Source organism: Aquarana catesbeiana, linkage group LG09 (assembly GCF_042186555.1).
Source record: "Aquarana catesbeiana isolate 2022-GZ linkage group LG09, ASM4218655v1, whole genome shotgun sequence".
Classification (NCBI taxonomy): domain Eukaryota; kingdom Metazoa; phylum Chordata; class Amphibia; order Anura; family Ranidae; genus Aquarana; species Aquarana catesbeiana.
The window spans coordinates 272050033-272072120 of record NC_133332.1 but is presented as its reverse complement, the minus strand read 5'-3'; the positions used below and the strand labels follow the sequence as shown (position 1 = coordinate 272072120).

The following is a 22088-nucleotide window of genomic DNA, read 5'->3' as shown; positions in this document are numbered from 1 at the left end:
CTTCACCGCTTCTGCCCATTGAAATCAATGGGACAGCATAGCTATACCGCTGGCAAAACGCCTCTGCAGAGGCGGCAGTTTTTAACCCTGTCTCGGCGAATACCGACAGCAAAGCGCCGCTAACAATAGCAGCGTTTTACCGCCGCCGCCCCAGTGTGAAAGGGGCCTTAGCAAAAACAGCACACACAGTAACACATGTTGGCTACACATTTAACCCCTTGATCACTGTAGATGTTAACCCCTTCCCCGCCAGTGTCAATAGTACAGTGACAGTGCATATTTTTAGCACTGATCACTGTATTGGTGTCACTGGTTTCCAAAAAAATTTCTTCAAAAAAATGTTAGTTAGCTGTCTGATTTGTCCGCTGCAATACCGCAGCCCCGCTATAAGGTCCCTGATCGCCACCATTACCAGTAATGAATAAAAAAAAAATTGGATTCGTTTTATAGTAGAAAATTTATTTCAAAATTGTTTGTCTTTTTTTGTTTATAGCACAAAAAATAAAAACCGCAGAGGTGATCAAATACCACCAAAAGAAATCTCTATTTGTGGGCGGAAAAAAAGACGTACATTTTAATTGGGTACAGTGTCACACGACTGCGCAGATGTTAGTTAAAATAATGCAGTGCCATATCACAAAAAATAGCCTGGTCATGAAGGGGAGTAAATCTTCTGGAGCTGAAGTGGTTAATTGCTGTCTATGTCCCTGTTAGAGAGACTCATCCTTCTATTTGCCCTGTATACCGTTTTCATGGAAAGTGGAAGTAAAAGAAAATTCTAAATTTTAAGTTTACCGGAACAGTAATAGAGGGGGAAATTGGGACACTAGTTCTGGTGACCCCTGTGCCACCCTGGAATATTATTACAGAGATTTCCTCTCTGTTTTGGCTATGGGGCAGAAAGTGAAGGGAAATGTCCCCTATGGAACACACAAAAAAAAACTGACAGGGAATATACGGTAATCTTTCCCTACCCTATCCAAAACGAAAAAAAAAATGTTTGCTTTTACACTAAGTCTGTGACAGGAATCACAGTTGTCTTGCTAAGGCAAGGTACTGGTGGATCCATCGAGAGTAAAGAAAATTTCTTCTGTATCTCAGGTATTCCCTTAGTCCTTAGTAAAGAGACAGAGTGGAAATCCACATAAGAATGGAGAAAATTCTGTTAGGCTGCTTCCACAGTCTAGAAAAAAAAAAATCAATCTTTTGAATTGGTGAAGACACTAACAGACGGTCTAGTCTGGTGTAAATCCATAATAGCTGCTGCATGCTTAAAGGAAGTATATGGGTCTTCAACCTTAAGCATCCCAATCACCACCTGGATAAACTGGGGAACAGACTCAAAGGTTGTGGGTGGGGCTCCCCTATGAATTCCACTGTGAACCAGAGATCAACTGCAAGCTCTTCTCCTGCGCCCTTGATGTAACAGAAGGGTACAATACAAGAGAAAGATCCATGGCATTAGGTTGAAAGGCTGTAATAAGGTACTCATTGAGGAAACTGATAGGTAGTTTTTGCTTTCAATGGTAAACCACAGAAAAAACGGTGAAGCAGTGGGAAGAAATTGATGTGTGAAACCTGGTGATTGCTATTGCAATCTAATCTTGATATGTCACAAAGGAGCAGGGCAGCTGCAGGAAAATTTTGAATCTGAAGGTACATTATCTTCAGCTTGAAGGCCTTGACCCAGCAGAACAGAAGAAAGACATCCTACCTCCTCAGAACTCTAAGTTAAACTAAGGTTGCTACTCCTGAGCTTGTGCTGTACTTACAGTGGTATAGCCACTAGATATTGACTGTGTCCTTTTCATTGTCTAATGTGCAAATTCCTTGTGGCACCGGTTTTCCCCATATTTATGAGATGGAGCCTCGTGTACCCCAACAAAAACTGAGAGAAAGGAACATTCAGTATAATAGTTTCATTAATGAAAAAACAAATTAAAGTTTAATTTTATTATTTCCCAGCATACTACTCTGTCCTCGGTAGCTTATCTCTAGGATCTTGGAGCCTTAGTGTAAATTCAAAGCCCTTCTACCCCCTTATTTTATAGCAAACGAGTGCTCAAAGAGGTGGCATAGTACTCAAAACAACAAGGGCTGTAGAAATCACAATATTTCTCCAGAACTCCGGGTTAAAGTGGTTTTAAACCTCAGACAAGAAATATGACCAAAGCATATCCCTCTATAGCAGGCTTTCTTAACAGGTTGCTAGGGGTTCCTTAAGCAATTTCTGCCTCTCCGATAAGATCCCATTGACACCTTTGATCCTTTTAGCTATCTGTAAGGGGGTAATTCTTCCCAATGTCCACAAGTGTAAGGAGCATTATTCCCACTGACCATCATACTAATGTATCATGAGTTATAAATATAGTCATTCTACCAGGGGTTCCTTGAGACCTGAAAGTTGTTTCAAGTGTTCCTCTGTGTTGAAAAGGTTGTGAAAGGCTGCTCTATAGTGTGTACTTGTCTCAATTAAAAGCACTAAATGTCACTTTTGTCTGCTGTTTTGTTCCCCTTATCAACAGGAATCACTTCTGACAAGTTTTCCTGGCACCAAGAGAAAAAAGGTGACAGGGAAGGGGCTTCCAGCAAAATAATAGCTTCAGCTCTGTTCCTGTGTGGAGGGGGGGGGGGGGGGTTGTCCCTTCTTTGCAATCAGTTCTTAGAGCTCTCCTCACTGAGCTCTGCCAAGTGTAACTTCTGCTCTCCGCCCCTTTTTTTCTGAACTCTCAGACAAGCTTTATAATCCAGCACTTTGAACAGATGCAAAGAAGAGGGGGCTGCAGGTGCAACTTATGTAGGGGGATTTGTTCATCTCTGGGTATCACTTGAGGCCAGTCACTTCACTGGGTATATGCAAGGGTTTATAACTACTTTAAGTAAATATTATCTAAATACAAGAGTCCCATGTATGCTTTCTTGAATCTTGGTGTGTTTTGTGTATTGTTTCGAGATCTGTGCAGTAATTCAGTGTGAAACGTTGCCTCTTTCGGTAGGCGCTTTCGTTAATAAGGGCCGATCACTGCTTCTCTCTCTCTTTGAGAAACGAGATTGGTCTTGTTTCTTCCCGCTCCTTTAGTTTTCTGCAGGCAACCTGTAGAAGATGGAGCCTGAAGATGTTCCTCCCACAGCTTAGCTCCTGTACAGCACAGTGATGAATTTTTATCATTTCTGCTATTGGGGAATTTTTTTAAATAAAAGTTTTTTTGCCAGGAGTTCAACTTTAATGCTCCTGAACACAATTACTCTCCAACCATCTTACAAGTTACTTTAAATTCTAACTACGATACTGATAACTTGCTTTGTTTGTCTTACATGAGCACTTCTGGACTGTTGACTTCAAAGCGGGTCAGTGTCAACAGCAATCTCTGGAACACTTGAAGATACAGTACTGAATCTGTTTTATATTCACATGCACACAGACTTTCTACGTTTAATTTGCCTATACAGCCTTCCTAACTGGGGCCCCTCCCACCACAATATGGCTATAGTTATGCCACTGTCTGAGGTTTTGTCTATTGGACAGTTGGCTGGCATTGAAACCCATGTTGACAGTGGACATAAATAAATTTGTAGGGTATGACATGTACCTCCAAGGCCACCTTTAGCGTATGTACTTTAGAAATAAAGTTTGTTCACATGTTCAAGATCACTTTAAAGAGGAGGTCCAGCCCCCCCAACGAAAAATTACAAATATATGGACACTTACCTGTCTGGGAGCCCGCAATGTCGGCACCATAGCCAATCTCCAGTTCGGCTGTCAGGTGCAGCCGCTGCCATTCCCGGCTTCACAGTGGGTTCCCTACTGTGTATGAGCGAAGCGCTTTGCACTTTCCATTTGGTCCAGCGGCGGAGAAGCAGGCCAACTTCCGGGAGACCGGGTCGCGTCCACATCACCCGGAAGTTGGGAACAGTACATGTCAAAAACAGGTACCTGTTCCCCCCTCCCCCCTGAAAGATGCCAAATGTGGCACCGGGGAGGGGGAGGAGACGAATAAGCAGAAGTTCCACTTTTCAGTGGAACTCCACTTTAAGTTCTTAAAAATGATCCAAAACATATTTAATTAAGAATGTTTTGGTTCCTTTTAAAAAACTGACATTAAAACACCTCTAAATCATATATAAAAACCACAATTATCAAGGCAAATACAGAGGGTATAGAGTCTAGGGACAAAAATAAATGAACAAGCATACAGAACCTCAATAAAAGCAGCAACCTCCTGGAGAACCAAATTCCATTCCAACTGATCTTCTGTATTGAAGCGATGTGTATAATCTTCAATTTCATCAGAAAGTTCCTGAGATAGCAAGAAAAAGCATAACTGGTTTAATAGTTGTCTATAGTCTCTATATCTTGAGGTAAAATAAAATATGATACTTGTCTGATATCAGCAATTTAAAATGTCTGTTTATTCCAAATAACACCTTAATCTTAGATATTGATAAACTGAAGAAGCTACCAGCTTGGTCCATGTGACAGAGATTTTACTGAAACATTCCAGCGGTAGCTGGCATAGCTTTTTGCCCTGCCTATTATAGCATCATTTTTATAACAAAAAAAAAAAAGAGAGAGAGAAAAGAGACTCCCTGTAATGGGTCCACCAAGCACAAAAACATTTCATATATTGCATGTGACCATTCCTAATATGTGGTGACTTTAAGGCCTCATGCACATTGGATGTTTTTATAGCTGCTGTTTTTGGCTTCAGATGTTTTTTTTCTACAGCCAATAAACTCCCCAGCATGTTATCCTATGTATCTATGCACACATAGGTTGTTATCAGCAGTTTTTGGCAGAACTAGTGGGTTTTGAGAGGAGTTTTTCAGCTGTTAAACATCTCTAATCCTAAAAAAAACTAAAAACAACTTAAAAAGGCTACAAATAGCAGAAAAACGTGACTAATCAGTGTTTATCAGTGTTTTTGAGCCATAAGATTTTATAGAAACATAGTTTTGCTAAAAAAAAAAAAAAGCAAAAAAAAAAGCAAAGAAAAAAGCTACAGCTTAAAAAATGGCAAAAACCACTAGTGCAAAAACGCTGAAAAACACTCTACAGCTACAGCTTTCTATAGTGAACGTTACTGGATTTTTTATAACGTCCCGTGTGCATGAGGCCTAATAGTTTTCTTTTTTCCCCTTTATTTTCACCTAATGACCCTGCCAGCAAAACCTACTCTCTTATGGTGACAGCACTCACCACTGTATTGCACACCCTAAGCTGTTCTCCTGATTTGGATTACAAATATCACCCGCTTTCATCCTCTCCATTACATAGAGGGTAGGTGTTTTGTAGTTCACAGAAGAGAACTGGAAAGGCTGATTATATTTGAAATTTCAGTTCAGTGCACAGGAAGTTGCAAGAACACAACAATTTTAACGAATATATAAAATCAATTTAGCCTGAAAAAACCAAATGTATGCAGTCACCACATCTAGGGACTGGTAAGATGCAATACATTACCATTTTTGTTTTTCCTTTAGATAAGGGTCATTTAAACTGTGGGCAAACAGTGGACGTGCATACCTAAAGGCGGAACAGCAACAGCCTGCACATTTTACTGACTTGACTGTTGTAAACTTAAACTGGTATGAACACTTTGCTGCAAAATTATTATTACAACTTGGTCTGTTAAATCACAAAGACCCCTTTTCACACTGAGGGATTTTTTAGGCGCTTTTGGGCTAAAACTAGTAACCTGTAAAGCGCCTGAAAAACGGCTCCCCGAGGGCTTTCACACTGAGGTGACATTTTTTTTTAAGGCAGGACATTAAAAAAACTCCTGCAAGCAGCATTTTTTAAATGAATTGGCAGCGCCGCTTTGCGGGTGGTCTTTACCCTTTTTTCGGCCGCTAGCGGGGGTTAAAAGCGCCCGCTAGCGACCAAAAAACTCAGCAAAAACAACGCTAAAAATAATGGCACTTTACCACCGACGCCTCAGTGTGAAAGCACCCAAACAAAATTATTGCTAAGTGTCCAAAAAAAAAGTCCTGCTAGCCACAAAAGATATTTCTAGTGACAAGTATATACAGCGAAAATACACAGCAATAACAAGATACAGCAGGAGTCCCGTATATACAAATTGACAATCTGGACAGGGCACTTCCTCTGTTCTGGTTGCTTTGGGCATTGTCCAATTCAGGATCAGGCTGCTTAGCAGTAGTTGTTACATAATGTTTTGAAAGAGGATAGAAGTTACTTCTTCCAGCAATAAAGGTTTTAATGTACAACCCCTGGCAAAAATTATGGAATCACCAGTCCCTGAGGATGTTCCTTCAGTTGTTTATTGTTGTAGAAAAAAAGCAGATCACAGACATGGCCAAAACTAAAGGCATTTCAAATGGCAACTTTCTGGCTTTAAGAAACACTAAAAGAAATCAAGAAAAATAATTGTGGTGGCCAGTAACAGTTAGATTTATAGAACAAGCACAGGGAATAAATTATGGAATCACTCAATTCTGAGGAAAATATTATGGAATCACCCTGTAAATTTTCATTACAACCACTAACACTTGCATCAGATTAAATCTGCTTGTTAGTATGTAGGTAAAGAGGGTAAATCATCATGCAGTGTTGCACAATATGTTGGTTGTTCACAGTCGGCTGTCTAAAACATGGACCAAACACAAACAACATGGGAAGGTGGTTAAAGGCAAGCATACTGGTAGACCAAGGAAGACATCAAAGCGTCAAGACAGAAAACTTAAAGCAATATGCCTCGAAAACAGAAAATGTACAACAAAACAAATGAGGAACAAATGGGAGGAAACTGGAGTCAACATCTGTGACTGAACTGTAAGAAACCGCCTAAAGGAAATGGGATTTACATACAGAAAAGCTAAAAGAAAGCCATCTCCAACACCTAAACACAAAAAAACAAGGTTACAATGGGCTAAGGAAAGGCAATCGTGGACTGTGGATGACTGGATGAAAGTCATATTCAGTGATAAATCTCGAATCTGCATTGGGCAAGGTGATGATGCTGGAACTTTTGTTTGGTGCCGTTCCAATGAGATTTATGCAGACGACTGTCTGAAGAAAATATGCAAATTTCCACAGTCAATTATGATATGGGGCTGCATGTCAGGTAAAGGCACTGGGGAGATGGCTGTCATTAAATCTTCAATAAATGCACAGGTTTACATTGAAATTGTGGACACTATTCTTATCCCATCTATTGAAAGGATGTTTGGGGATGATGAAATCATTTATCAAGATGATAATGCATCTTGCCATAGAGCAAAAACTGTGAAAAAATTCCTTGAAGACACATAAGGTCAATGTCATGGCCTGCAAACAGTCCGGATCTCAATCCAATTGAAAAACTGTGGTGGAAGTTAAAGAAAATGGTCCATGACAAGGCTCCAACCTGCAAAGATGATTTGGCAACAGGAATCAGAGAAGGCTGGAGCCAGATTGATGAAGAGTACTGTTTATCACTCATTAAGTCAATGCCTCAGAGACTGCAAGCAGTTATAAAAGCCAGAGGTGGTGCAACAAAGTACTAGTGATGTGTTGGAGTGTTATTTTGTTTGTTTTTCATGATTCCATAATTTCTTCCTCAGAATTGAGTGATTCCATAATTTATTCCCTGTGCTTGTTCTATAAATCTAACTGTTACTGGCCACCACAATTATTTTTCTTGATTTCTTTTAGTGTTTCTTAAAGCCAGAAAGTTGCCGTTTGAAATGCCTTTAGTTTTTGGCCATGTCTGTGATCTGCTTTTCTTCTACAACAATAAACAACTGAAGGAACATCCTCAGGGACTGGTGATTCCATAATTTTTTCCAGGGGTTGTATTTTGAAAGAGTAATATATAAGACCTAATCCTGTCTTGTGTGTCTCAAATCTCTTAGCATGTTACCATATCAAGGATAAATGTTAGGAGTTAAAGAGGAACTTCACTCTCTCAATCAACACTGACTATTTTTAATACCTACGCTGCTAACATTAGTAAATAGATAGGAATTTATATTATATTTACCTATTTTAACCTTTTTTTTTGCATTTCTTTAGGTACTTCCTGGTTTCCAGGCCTAGGCAAATAATGTCATACATCCTAGGAGTCTTCAGGAGGGGAGGAGAGCTTTTCTCAGCTAAGTACACCCTCCTTACTGCAAGCCTGAGCTAAAGGCAGGTGGATTCCAGTAAGTAAATGCTACATGAATCATCTGTCCTTATTTAAGATGGCAATGGCCAGAAATGCTAGGGGTGTTTTTCAAAGTCACTTCTCAGCAAAATAAAGCATTCAGACATGGATAGATAGGTGAGTTTGCTTTGAATATTAAAATTAAATAGCATTTTTGGTTTGTGGTGCTCAGATTCAGCATATGTTCGCTTTAAAAGTGACAGGCACAGCTGCTAAAATGAAAATATATATCATGCAGCACAAAAAAAACAGGCATTTTAAATTATCCTTCTTTGAGTTTTCACTCTGCAGCTTGTGCTCTCCAATCTTCAGTCATCACCAGAGTCAGGTAGTCAATGGACCCTAAACATTACAAAAAAATTATCCTGCCATTTTGTGAACTCTTTGTATCAGAAAAAATAGTGGGGGTTTTAAGCCTTCACTGCTAAAAAATAACAAAATAAAAAAACTAGAGATACATTTTAACATAGCCCTTTTACATGATACTGAAAGAGTAGTGCTCATCCTCTGAACTTTTTGTTTTTCATAATATTATTTTCTACAGATAAAGATGCACAAAAAAAAAAAAAAAAAAGATATATATAGGGGGGGGGGGGGGGGGGGGGGGCGGAAAAGCGGAAGTTCCATTTTTGCGTGGAACTCCGCTTTAATCATAGGGGAAAAAATAAGAAAAACTGCGCTAAGGTGTATGTGAGTAATTAGCTCAGAAATGTAAACCAAAGCTAATGACTGTGAAAAGCAGCAATTCAAAATACATGATACCCATATAACAAATACAAATATAAAAAACATGAATCGCGCTAATAAATAAACATGGATAATGACTTAAACAAATTAATATTCATACCATAAATTGTGTGATCTGAAGTGACCAAACTAGATTTTGTGTGATATGCAAGATCAAATATTGAAAATTATAAATTTTGTTTTTTGTGCACCACCTTTATCCAGTTTGGTTAATATAGATCACTTTACTAGCGATCACAGAGATTTTATAGTATTTATATTTAATTTATAATTTTCAATATTTGATCTTGTGTATCACACAAAATCTAGTTTGGTCACTTCAGATCACACAATTTATGGTATGAATATTAATTTGTTTAGGTCATTATCCATGTTTATTTATTAGCGCGATTCATGTTTTTTATATTTGTATCTGCTTTAATCATAGTTTAACGTGTCAAATCTCATCAAGTTGGAAGGAAGCAGTTGCGTAATTAAAATATAATATGGATAGTGACAGATAAACACATACAACAGTTTGGGAGTTAAAGTGCTCGACCTTCCAAATCACAAGACAACATAAAGTATATCAGACTGACAATACAGGAGCAATACATAAAGCACTGAGACTCACAGGCCATCAATTACCTTGACTAGGTCTTTAACAACATCCATTTTATTGAGTAACAGACAGACGACGATGAAGCGGGCATAATAACGCAATTTCTTCACAACCAGCTCAGGTCTAAGGGACAATAACTGCAGTTATCTAAAAAAGCTTTCATTACTAGCATTTAACAATAGGAACATGTGATTTCATGCATCTGGTAACACGCTGCTAGTATTTGATTTTAAGACTGCATGCACTTAAAATGACCCTGTCAGCACTGGCTTGCTTTGTATTTTTATGGTAGAACTGGATGGACTTGTGTCTTTTTTCAACCTAACTATGTATGTTTAATGCCTACCTGTAATAAAAGAGGCAATATTCTTACATTTCTGGCAGCCTGTGTTGATATGCCATATGGGTCAAATACCCGTTGCTTGTATGTCCTCTAGTAACACATGAGCCAGCAGGAAAAAACACTGCCTGTGAAGTGGGAAACAGGTATTCAAATAGTTGAAGTGGCCAGGGAGAAGAAAAGAGGCAGCGTACCAACAAATGGTCTGCTGGAAAGAAAACAATATTGCCTCCTCCTTTACACGTATGCGGCAAATAAGGTAACCCTGTGCTGACAGAATCTCTTTATAGAAAACCAATGGAAGGAACCAATGGAAAAATGTTTAGGTCTTCCATTGCTTACCTCTCCTTCTGGAAATGCTAGTGGTTTTACGGTCCCACTGATGTTTTGGCGCTTAGTATTATGAGTCACTTACCTAGAATAAGAATGGAGATGAGCAATTCTAACATTCCTCTAAATGCCCTATGCTGCAAGCTTGCTCTGGGTCAGTGACTCTGAAGTATACCTAGCATTTTCAGAAGATGACCACAAGTGGCAGCTTAAAATTTCTTTCATGGTAGATCTACTTTGAAGGGGTAAACTTACCCAAAACTGATATTTTTTGCGTGGGTAGAGCATGTGTATTAAATTCACAATTATTTACCTGGGAATGCCATCGGCAAGATTTTCCCACCACAGTTTCAGCTGAGAAAGCCTCTTTTTTGCAAAATATGTATCCAGCATAAAACAAATATTTAAGATCTGATTGTCTGAGTGGGACAGCCCTATAACTGACCACAGAACGTGGCTAGACTAGGAAACCCACTAAAATTAAAAAATATATATATACAAAGCTCATGGGGATTTAAACACAACAGATGCTACCCAGAAGGGAAATATCAATTTTGGCTGGGCTGACCCTTTAAAACATAGAGGGATCTTTAATATGATAATCCATCATCATCATAATGAGTATTTGCTATAATATCTCATTTACACTTGCTTCGGCTTCAAACACACATTAAAGCACCTACCACTTTAACATGCTTTTTTTTATGTGTTTTTGATGCTTTTGTGATGTTTTACTGAAGCTTGGCAGATGCCCTGTGTGTGTTGATATCTCATATCTACAATACCCCCAAAACAAAGTGAAGCTAAAGCTTAATAAAAGCCTCTTAAGCTTTAGGAGCTGTAAATGAGCTTTGTCATAGACTTCTATGAAGGCTTTGAAGGTGATTTGAAGCACCATGAAAGCGACCTGGGGTATAGTTTTTGAAGCAACGCGAAGCAAAGCAAACACAACTTGTAAACAGGACTGTACGCTAACCATTCTTTTAGTGAAAAGGGCTTTGATCAGCATTCAGAGTGCTTTAAAAAAGCATGTCCAATGCCACATTTTGAAGCAAGTGTAAACAACCCCTAAGATTACAGGACACAACTTACGTGACTTGTATTTGTAACCTCTTAGATATTCATACACAAGCAAAAACAAGAGAGATGTTTAAAGCCTAAGTTAGGGTAAAAAAAAAAATCAACACACGGTACATTTCGTTGAAATATTCCCCCCTACAACAGAAGATTGCTGGGAGTCAAAGTGATTTGTAATGCTATTCTTTAAAGTAAAATAACAAACATGTTATACTTACCTGTTCTGTGCAATGGTATTGTACAAAGTGGGCCCAAAGCTCCTCTTATGGGGTTCCCCTGCTGACAATCTTGGTTCCTCCTCTTCTCTGAGTGCCCCCATAGCAAGCTGCTTGCTATGAGGACACTCATGCAGGTGCACTCCCGAGGCTGTGTGCATCCACAGACACACACAGTGTGGCCTGGCCCCTCCCCACCTCACAGGATTCGACTTACAACAGCAAGAGCCAAAGGCACCTGCTGCTTTAAGTAAAGCCTGTGAATGCAAGAATAGAGCAGAGCGGGAATGCCGGTGGGGACAGTGGTGGATAGACAGTGGTGTAAGGTCATTTTTTTTAGAAGGGGAGAGAATGCATTAAGGTAAAAACCTTCTGCCTTTAGAACCACTTTAATAGACCTGAGGGACTATGCCCACACTTTCAGCCTTCCTCTTTCATTTATAGAAGCTGTAATATAGCTTCTATGAATAAAAAAATGATCTATGAATGGAGGAAGACCTTTTATTAATCCGCCCATCTTTCATTGCTTTTCATTGATACAAGCTATATTACAGCTTCTATGAGTGGAGGAGGGGGGCAGAAAGTGCATATGACAAGTCCCTCGGGTGTATTAACCCCTTTCGCACTTGTGGCAAGGGTAGGTGTGAATCGGAGGAGTAGGATTTCAAAGAAAGCGTAAGCTGACAGCACAATTACATTGATTGCAAGTAATGTTCCTTGTCTTGATTTTTTTTGTGTGACTAAACTTAGGCTTTAATAATTACAGCTATATGCAAACATCAGATCAGAGTACAACATGTTTATGAATAGGTTAAACTAGTAAGAAAAAGTTAGCTGATCCTTTCTTAAGGTGCATTGCTCAAGAACAAAGAATGAAGTCATGTTTATTGCTACGTATATAGCCAACATAGAAAAATCTTGGAGTTGCTGTACAATTTATTGTCATTTAATGAATGAAAACTTCAACTTCTGCAAGGGAACTTTATGTAGGCAGTTAATTACTGGGGAATCAAAAGAGTGACAGAAAAGAGAAGGGAAATAAATAACAGTGCAGTGAGAGACAATCTCATACAAAATTTGAACTTCATTCTATATAACAATGTAATATTTTTATATGTTCATAGAAAAAAGGAGTCCAACTTTCCTCTAGCCAGCAGGACTATATCACCCTGGTTGAGCTATCCCTATTCTCATTCAGCTGATGGCTTGCAGCAGCTCAGAGACCCATTTACAAATAAGCTAAGCTGCTAGTTTAAAGCATCTATATGAATGAAAAATCATATCAATGTCCACATTTTATTTCAGTTATTTCCAGCCTATTCCTATTAATCTGATTGAGTTTTGCAACTTTCTTTGTGAAGATCCCCACACATTTACTTCCTTGAATTTGGTGACCTGTATTAACTATGACCTGTAAATAGGCACTGCTATGTAAAAGAATTCAGACAGCCTGCCTTTAAAACTACACAGGTGCTGAGAGGAGGAGTTTCAAGAGTCATGACAGGAATCACTGTGCAGGCAGCAAGTTACCACAGAATATGTAGTCCTTAAAAATTAAAAGTAAACAGTGGAGAAGAAGCTGCATGCAGGGAGTTGTGGAAAGAGACGACCAGCAGAACTCATGAAAGATTTTTCAAGTAAGCTTATATTAGACAGTAAAAACTATTGTTTGTTTTCCTATTACAATGCTGATGTTATAAAATGAAAATATATGCTGTGACCACAGAACTTCTTTAATTCTTTAAACAATATTCATCCTCCACCAGAGCGTTTGTGCCTGTAATGAGTTATTATTTTCACACCCACAAAGCCTCTACAGTAATTAATCTAGACTATATTTGATCCTGCAGGTTGATTGACCGTCCATGAAAATCTAATTCAAATACACACTATTTTAAACCGTAAAAAATGGTCTACAAGGAGAAAGCCTTGGAAATGAAAGTAGCTAAATTTTACCAGAATTGGGTCACTAATAAAGGAACATTAAGTCCTGCGTATTAATTGGCCTAGCTTCCAAGATACAGCTCCAGGTCAAATTTGCATCAAAATAATTCAAAATTACGAGGGGGATGTGCGATTATGCTCCATAACTTTTCTGCAAAATGTGATAAAGCAATGAGAATGGTGCCACACCAATCGTTATAACTGTTTTTTTTTTTTTTTATTGATGCCAAAAGTTAAAGTTTGGGTCCACTGACATTGATGGAAATGTTAGGCAATGATACTTTCACAATCCACCAGATGTAACTATGATGCATAGATCTGACCAAGATCTTGCAATAAAAGAACAATAAATTACAGTTAGGTAATAATCGTTAGTCTCTAAGTGAAGATAAATATGTAAGAATATTTTATCTGGGAGGTCGATAATTTCCCAAAACTTGTAGACTAGTGTATCGAGGACCTTGAATAAAAATTTGTATAAGATAGGTTAAAGGAAGGACTGCCATTGAGTTCGACAACAAACTGAATAGAATTTAATAAAAAAAGTATCCAATAAATGGACACCCATGTAGACCAGGCTGCCCAGGTGAATAGAGTTCTATAGCGCACAATGTCTATTTGTTGGATACATGTGTTATCTTTGTTCAAGCATAGTGCCCATCCCTCACACTTTATTCATTGGAAAATCTGCCTCTAGCACCTGCATTACAGGAAACATTTATGCAGACAGCAGATATGCTTTTGGAATAGCTCATTATTGTAGGGCCATATAGAAATCACAAAACAATCTGACTATGATAGCAATGTATTGCTATCTAAAACGAGCAGCGCTAATAAGTGGTATCTATCCAATTTCAGCACAACTGGCACATGGCGTCAGTCAGCTCACTAAAGGAGAAACGGTGGCACTCATTGACTGCTAACAAATGGCACCTGGATTTAGTGCATTTGCATGAAGCAGGTTTTGTTCTTCATATCTCCCGTGTGCTATGCATACCTCCCAACTTTTTAAGTTGAGAATGAGGGACATTTAGGGGGGAGATTGACCTGTGGCAAGTGTAGCTTTGGTGTGCTTAAATTATGCTGTCTGAGAGGGGATAATCTGGCATCCCCTGTGTGCCTCTACCACTATCTCCTTTAGCTACAGAGGCAGCACCTGTGGGTGTATACATACTGTAGCCACAATGCTTTGCTTCACAGCTGCGGCATGAATTATACCCTCTGTTGAACGTCACCCATTCAAGTGAATTGCACTGCTCTGCAAGTGCCCCATAGCTGTACAATGCAATGCACAGGGTTGCAGCATGCTAATGCGGGGTTGAAGTGGTTAAAGCAGGTGGTGAAGAGGAGATACAACACCTCTTTATCACCTACCAAATGCTCTCTGAAAAGCAATACAAATATTTTTTTTCCCATATAGAAGACGCTGGGCAGGCTGGTTTCGGGCTGGCAGTGCATGATCAGGGTGTGCACCCCATGCCAGCTTCTGTAAATGATGCTGTTGGTGCTGGCACGCTGATCTGTGTGCCAAGACGTGCACTAGGGGTTAATACACTTTACAGCTCACCATTTGGTTGCTAGAGGTTACTGCTCACTGATTGCCACTCATTGATTCGTGTTGGAGGTTACTACACATTACTGCTTGCTGATTGGTTGCTGGAGGTTACTACAGATTACCGCTCACCATTCAGTTGCTAGAAGTTACTGCACATTACCGCTCATCATTCGGTTACTAGAGCTTACTGCACATTACCGCTCACCATTCGGTTGGTAGAGGTTACTGCACATTACCACTCACCATTCAGTTGCTAGAGGTTACTGCACACTGATTGCCTGCAAATCAGTGTCCCCCTCTGCAAGTTGATCAGTCCTGCTGCTGCTTTATTAATCCCAACCCCTGCTGCTGATAGAATGGTGAGGAAGAAGAATGCACACACAGCCCACTCTGTGTCTCTGACATCTGTTAGGGCTGACTGGAGAAGGGGGGACATCACAGAGAGCCGGTTCTGCCTCACTCCCTGTCACACAACCACAGCCGCTCCGGTCCTGACAGAGGGAGATGCAGGTCCTCTAGAACATGCAGCCCACAGCTGTGGCCCTGTCACAGTGTGGCTGCAGGAGAAAGAAGGGGGTGATCGGCTGCACCTGCTACAGCAATGCCACTGCCTCCAGGGAACTTGTCTACCACTTGTCCCGGACTCACTCTTGCCTTACTTACAGGAACAACTTGAAGCCAGGTGTCGGGAGGGGGCGGAGCTGGGAGGGAGAGCCGCTCTACATGGAGGTACTTTTCTCCACAGTTCGCACCCCCTGCTGTCATCGGTTGCCAGGACACCGAGGAGGAGGCTGGCTGCAGTGAGGATACTCCCACTGAGTGGAGCCCAGTGTCAGAACTTGTTCTGGCACTGGGATCTGAGACTTCAGCCCAGATCTGCGGGACCCCGGGACTTACCGCAAATCGGGGGAAAATCCTGCAGAATCTGGGACAGTTAGGAGGTATAGCTATGTAAAACACAGGGGGGGTGCCCTGTCCATGTTTCCAAAACGCATTCTCCTAAGCCAGATTTCCCTTTCCAAAGACTTATAAAATAATTATTAAATAAATTACATTCAGATGCTCCACCTATGAGCATACGCTCTGGTGGGTCTTGACCTCAGGTTGGACTCGTCGCTGGCAAAAGCAAATGAAAAAACAGCAAAGAAATTTTGAATGAAGTAGCTTGTAGATATAGTTCCTCAGACTACTGAGAGTAACAAAGAAACCCAATTTACAGTAGAGGTAATGAAAGAGGTAATGAATATACAGCAAGCTTTCCATATTCCGTATCACCCACAAAATTGGCAAAGTTAATTAACTTAATTAAATTTGAAAAAAAACAAATGTGTTAAAAATTTACCACCTGCCGACCACTAAATATTATAACTATACTTATATACCTTAAATATACTGCAATCGGGGCAGCAGGTACAGGTACAGTCACATACATAGACATGACTTGCATTCTTCTGGGTTTGGGACACACATGTCCAAGCCCTCTGCCGACACATCCTTTGACTGACAGAAAAGAGGGTGTATAGCAGTGTGCAGAGGGTCCATCCAGAATTTTCCATGCTGTAATTGGACACAGCACAAGTTTTCCATGCTGTAATTGGACATAGCACAAGTTTGGCAATAGATTTTAGCAAATGATTTTGGCTGAAACCTGCTGACCGGCTGTGTCCTTCACACACAGAGTTCTGTATTTACAAACACACAGAACTCTGTGTAGATAAAAACAGTGATGTGGCTATTTCTTCTAACTGAAAAGCAGGGAGAAAAAAAACTGCCAGATTAGTAAGTAAAAGCAGTACACATTACACTTGTTAGGCACACAGTTAACCCCTTGATTGCCCCTAGATGTTAACCCTCTTCTCAGACAGTGTCATTAGTACAGTGTCAGTGTACAGTATTATCACAAATCACAGTCAGTGTCACTAGCTACGTCAGTGTCAGTTAGTGACCCTCTGAGCCAGTGTCTGTTAGCGCCAATTGCCCACCACACTATCACAGTCCCACTATAGTCACTGATCACCACCATTACAGTACTGTGTCTATATCTATGTAAATTTCAGTATATACACCATAGTTTGTGTTCCCTACAAAACTTTCACACAAACCAATTAATATATAAACTTATTGGAATTTTTTTTTTATTTTTACCAAAGACATGGAGCAGAATACATTTTAGCCTAAAATTATGAAGAAATTTAAATTTTTAATAATTTTTATTGGATATGTTTTTTTTAAACAAAGTAGAAAATAGGTTTTTTTTTCAAAATTTTCAGTCTTTTTTCATTTATAGAATAAAAAATAAATTACATACATTTCATACACAGTGCCTTGAAAAAGTATTCATACCCAATTTTGTCATGTTTCAACCAAAAATGTAAATGTATTTTATTGGGATTTTATGTGATAGACCAACACAAAGTGGCACATAATTGTAAAGTGGAAGGAAAATGATAAATGGTTTTCATTTTTTTTACAAATAAATATCTGAAAAGTGTAGTGTACATTTGTATTCCATCCCCTTTACTCTGATATAAAATCTAGTGTAACCAATTGCCTTCAGAAGCAGAGTGGATAAAAATCAATGTTTTTTTTTTTTTTTAAATCTGATTTTTTTTATCAAATTTATTTTAATAAAATGCTTTTGGAGTAAAAATCTATCAAAAGATAGTTTTCTATTTATGATACATTAATAATTTTGTTTATTCAGCATGAAATGGAGCTTAGTTATGTAGCATGAGGCTGTACATTCTGCAATATTTACATTTTTGGTAAACTCATTCAATGAATCCAAGCTCTGCAAGCCGAGTTAACATTGATGCATTCACACAATTTCACAGTAACCAAGAGATAAAAGAAGTTTAGGACTATTCTTTATTCCCATTTTTTTGCAAATCTATGTACACTACAAACTGGTTTGAAGAGAAATGCATCTGTACCAGGCTCTTAGTGTAAGGAGGAAGCAGTAAAAATGAAAGTGAAACCTAAGCAGCTTATAAAGCTTGTGATCTTTCTGCACATAGCTTGAAGTGCTTTATTCCTCCCTTGAGGAGCACAATGGCAGTAGGCCGTAAAAGAGACCCAGTTTGGGAATATTGGGAAGTTCATCTACCTATGGGTAAATCAGGTAATATAATGTTATTGTTTTAAATAAATAAAATAATAGTTCAACTATGTGTGGTTAACCTATTAACCTAAAATCGGTTCCGATATCGCTGTTTTACTAACCTGACAGCTAAGGCCTTGTGCACACAAGACGCTGTTAGGCCTCATGCACACGAGACGCCGGTGCAAACTCTGCTGAACACATGTTTTTAAAAGCTGAAACCGGCGTTTAGAAACGCCCGTTTTGCCGCGTTTGCGTCTAGAAGTGTCTGCAGAGCAGAGTATGAAATTTTGCGACCCAACTTTGGGGGCCCGTATCTCAGGGCCACTTGGTGTTAGGAACCCCAAATTTGGTGTGCTTACACAGTGGAACTAGCACTACAACATATCCAAAGTCGGGTCGCAAAATGTCAAGCACTTCTGCAGCAGAGAATTATATTTTGTGACCCGAATTTGGGGCCCCATATCTTGGCCTTGGCCACTTGGTGCTAGGAACCCCAAATTTGGATATGTTATAGCGTTAGTCCAACTGTGTTAGCACACCAAATTTGGGGTTCCTAGCACCAAGTGGCCCTGAGTTATGGGGCCCCAAATTCGGGTCGGAAAAATGTCAAGCACTTCTGCAGCAGAGAATGACATTTTGTGACCCGATTTTGGGGCCCCATATCTCAAGGCCACTTGGTGCTAGGAACCCTAAGTTTGGGTATGTTATAGCGTTAGTCCAACTGTGTTAGCACACAAAATTTGGGGTTCCTAGCACCAAGTGGCCCCGAGATATGGGGCCCCAAAGTCGGGTTACAAAATGTCAAGCACTTTTCTGCAGCAGAGAATGACATTTTGTGACCCGACTTTGGGACACCATATCTCGGGGCCACTTGATGCCAAGAACCCCAAATTTGGATATGTTATAGTGTTAGTCCAACTGTGTTAGAACCAAGTGGCCGTGAGATATTGGGGTTGTAAGAAACACTTATAAACGCAAATGCGGCTAAACACGGTACCGGCGTTTAGCTGCGTTTAGCCGCGTTTGGCATCTGAAACGTGGAAAACTTTTGCGTCTGAACCCATTTTTTTGCTTCTGGAAAAACGAGGTTAATCGCAACTGCCTAAAAACGAGACGTTTTCCATGTTTCAGACAACAATCGCGGCTAAACGCCGGTACCGTGTTTAGCCGCGTTTGCGTTTATAAGTGTTTTTAAAGGAACCCTATTTTTTGGACCAGAAAACACAGAAATGTGATGGTAAACTGCAGCAGAGAATGACATTTTGCGACCCGAATTTGGGGCCGCATATCTTGGGGCTACTTGGTGCTAGGAACCCCAAATATGGTGTGCTACAGTGGAGCTATCACTATACCATATCCAAATTTGGAGTTCCTAGCACCGAAGGGGCCCCAAAGTCAGGTCGAAAAATGTCATTCTCTGCTGCAGAAGTGCTTGACATTTTGCGACCCGAATTTGGGGCCCCATATCTCGGGGCCACTTGGTGCTAGGAACCCAAAGTTTGGATATGGTATAGTGATAGTGCCACTGTGTTAGCACACCAAATTTGGGGTTCCTAGCACCACGTGGCCCCAAGATACGCGGCCCCAAATTTGAGTCACAAAATGTCATTCTCTGCTCTGCAGACGCTTCTAGACGCAAACGCGGCAAAACGGGCATTTCTAAACACCGGTTTCAGCTTTTAAAAACATGTGTTCAGCAGAGTTTGCACTGGCGTCTTGTGTGCATGAAGCATTATTATTCTAAATAGCTTTCTTCTTGCCAGTAGGAAACCTTCCTTTTGTTTGTAAATATTAAAGATTCTAACTACCTGCAAGAATAAGTCCTTACATTTAACCACTTGACAACTGGGCACTTAAACCCCCTTCCTAACCAGACGAATTTTCAGCTTTCGGTGCTCTCACACTTTGAATCACAATTACTCAGTCATGCAACACTGTACCCATATGAAATTTTTGTCCTTTTTTTCACACAAATAGAGCTTTCTTTTGGTGGTATTTAATCACTGCTGGGTTTTTTATTTTTTGCGCTATAAATCAAAAAAGACTGAAAATTTGGTAAAAAAAATCTTTGTTTCTGTTAAAATTTATTGCAGAGTAATGGTGAGTATTGGCGAGTATTGGAAGGGTACTGCAGAGTATTGCACATTATTGCAGAGTACTGCAGAGTATTGCATATTATTGCAGAGTATTGCACAGTATGGGCACAGAGCAGCTCTGTGGGCACTAAAGATCCAGCCCACAGCGCTGCTAAAAACGACCTCTCCCTCTCTCCCCTCACACTGTACAGATTGGTACAGAGAGAGGAGGGAGGAACCGGCGTCATTTCATGACGCCGGTTTGTTTACAAGTGATCGCTCTGTCATTTGACAGAGCGATAACGCGGTAAACGGCCGCTACATGCGATCCGTGATGCACCAGGTCTTCCGGACCCGGCGGTCACGGATGTTTGCTGGAGCACGCCCGCATCACCAGCTATCCCATTAAAGTGAATGGGACTGTCGGTGAACCAACAGCAAGTCAGAGGAGGAGCTGCTGTGGGACAGAGATGACAGTTGCTCTTTAAAAATTATGATTCAAATCAAGTTTTTACTAGTGATTTAAATTATGATTTTAATCTACTTGATTTAAATCAAATCCACCCTGTTCAGAAGTCACCTAATTAGTAAATCGGAGTCCACCTGTGTGTATTTTAATCGCAGTATAAATACAGCTGTTATATGAAGCCCTCAGAGGTTTTTTAAAGAACCTTAGTGAACAGCATCATGAAGGCCAAGGAACACACTAGACAGGTCAGGGATAAAGTTGTGGAGAAGTTAAAGCAGGATTAGGTTATTAAAAATATATCAAAGCTTTCAACATCTCACAGAGCACTGTTGAATCCATCATCGGAAAATGGAAAGAGTATGGCATAACTGCAAACCTACCAAGACATGGCTGTCCACCTAAACTGACAGCCGGGGCAAGCAAGGCATTAATCAGAGAAGCAGCCAAGAGGCACGAACTCTGGTAACTCTGGAGGATCTGCAGAGATCCAAAGCTCAGGTGGGAGAATCTGTCCACAGGACAACTATTAGTCGTGCACTGCACAAATCTGGCCTTTATGGAAGACTGGCAAGAAGAAAGCCATTGTTGAAAGAAATTGACAGTGACATCTCATAGGTTTACACATCATTGCCCCCCCCCTTTTTTTTTTTCCTTTCACTGTGGCCATACACTTCTTCTTTCCATTAAATTGATATGAGCATTTGTATCAGTACATTATATTTTATTTTTTTATTTCAGTGTAAATTTTATTAGGTGTCCCTTCGGCCACATTTTGTGTCAAATTGCCCTTAACTAATGGTATCAGAATGTCCTTTTTGTCACATATTGTAGTAAGATAAATATTTGTATGTGATGCTGGGTGTCGTTTAGATAACTTGCTTATTTTCCACGCTACATTCAATATTGTTCTCATAGCGAGGTTTGGACTAAATTGGGTTCACTAAGACAGAGGCGTGGCACACATGCCCGCCTGTCATTATGCTAATGCGCTGTGACGCTCGATAGAGGTGTGATACGGGTGCATACTTGTCATTGGACCAATGAGATACGACGTTTGACGTCGCTCAACGCGTGCATCACACATACACACCACATACCCCTCACATGAGGCTTGGAACGCACGTTGCGTTTCCACATCGAGGCGTGGAGCGCACACCGGTCCACCATTTTGATGAACCGGAAGTTAGCAGCAGAACGAACTGAGACACACTGTGGGCTTGGCTCTCATAATTGGGGTCACTGTCCTTATATATTCGGTTGGCTGCAGTGGAGAAACACCCCAGACGACGTCTAATGAGACCAAACACGTCGGGAAGGACTCCACTGCCACCACAATTTTACTAAAGCGCTTAGGCTACCTTTTAAATGTAAGTGTTATACCTTCATTAAATTTTGTTTGCTCTTACAGAATCACGCTATGTGGCCTTCTCCTTTTATTTTTCTGTCACCAAAAATCTACACCATATTGGTGAGAATCTGACACCG

The 22088-nt window shown here is 40.1% G+C and overlaps 1 protein-coding gene across 2 annotated transcripts in view; it reads right to left on the bottom strand.

The window, feature by feature from the left end:
- The window catches only part of SCAI (suppressor of cancer cell invasion), a 1468821-nt gene that overhangs the window by 874309 nt on the left and 572424 nt on the right, over window positions 1-22088 (bottom strand). For both annotated transcript variants that reach the window (XM_073600351.1, XM_073600352.1), the window contains exons 6-7: window positions 9522-9618; window positions 4200-4298 (exon numbers count right to left, since the gene is read on the bottom strand). In XM_073600351.1, coding sequence (XP_073456452.1) covers window positions 4200-4298; window positions 9522-9618 — 196 coding nt within the window. The remainder of the gene's footprint in view (window positions 1-4199; window positions 4299-9521; window positions 9619-22088) is intronic.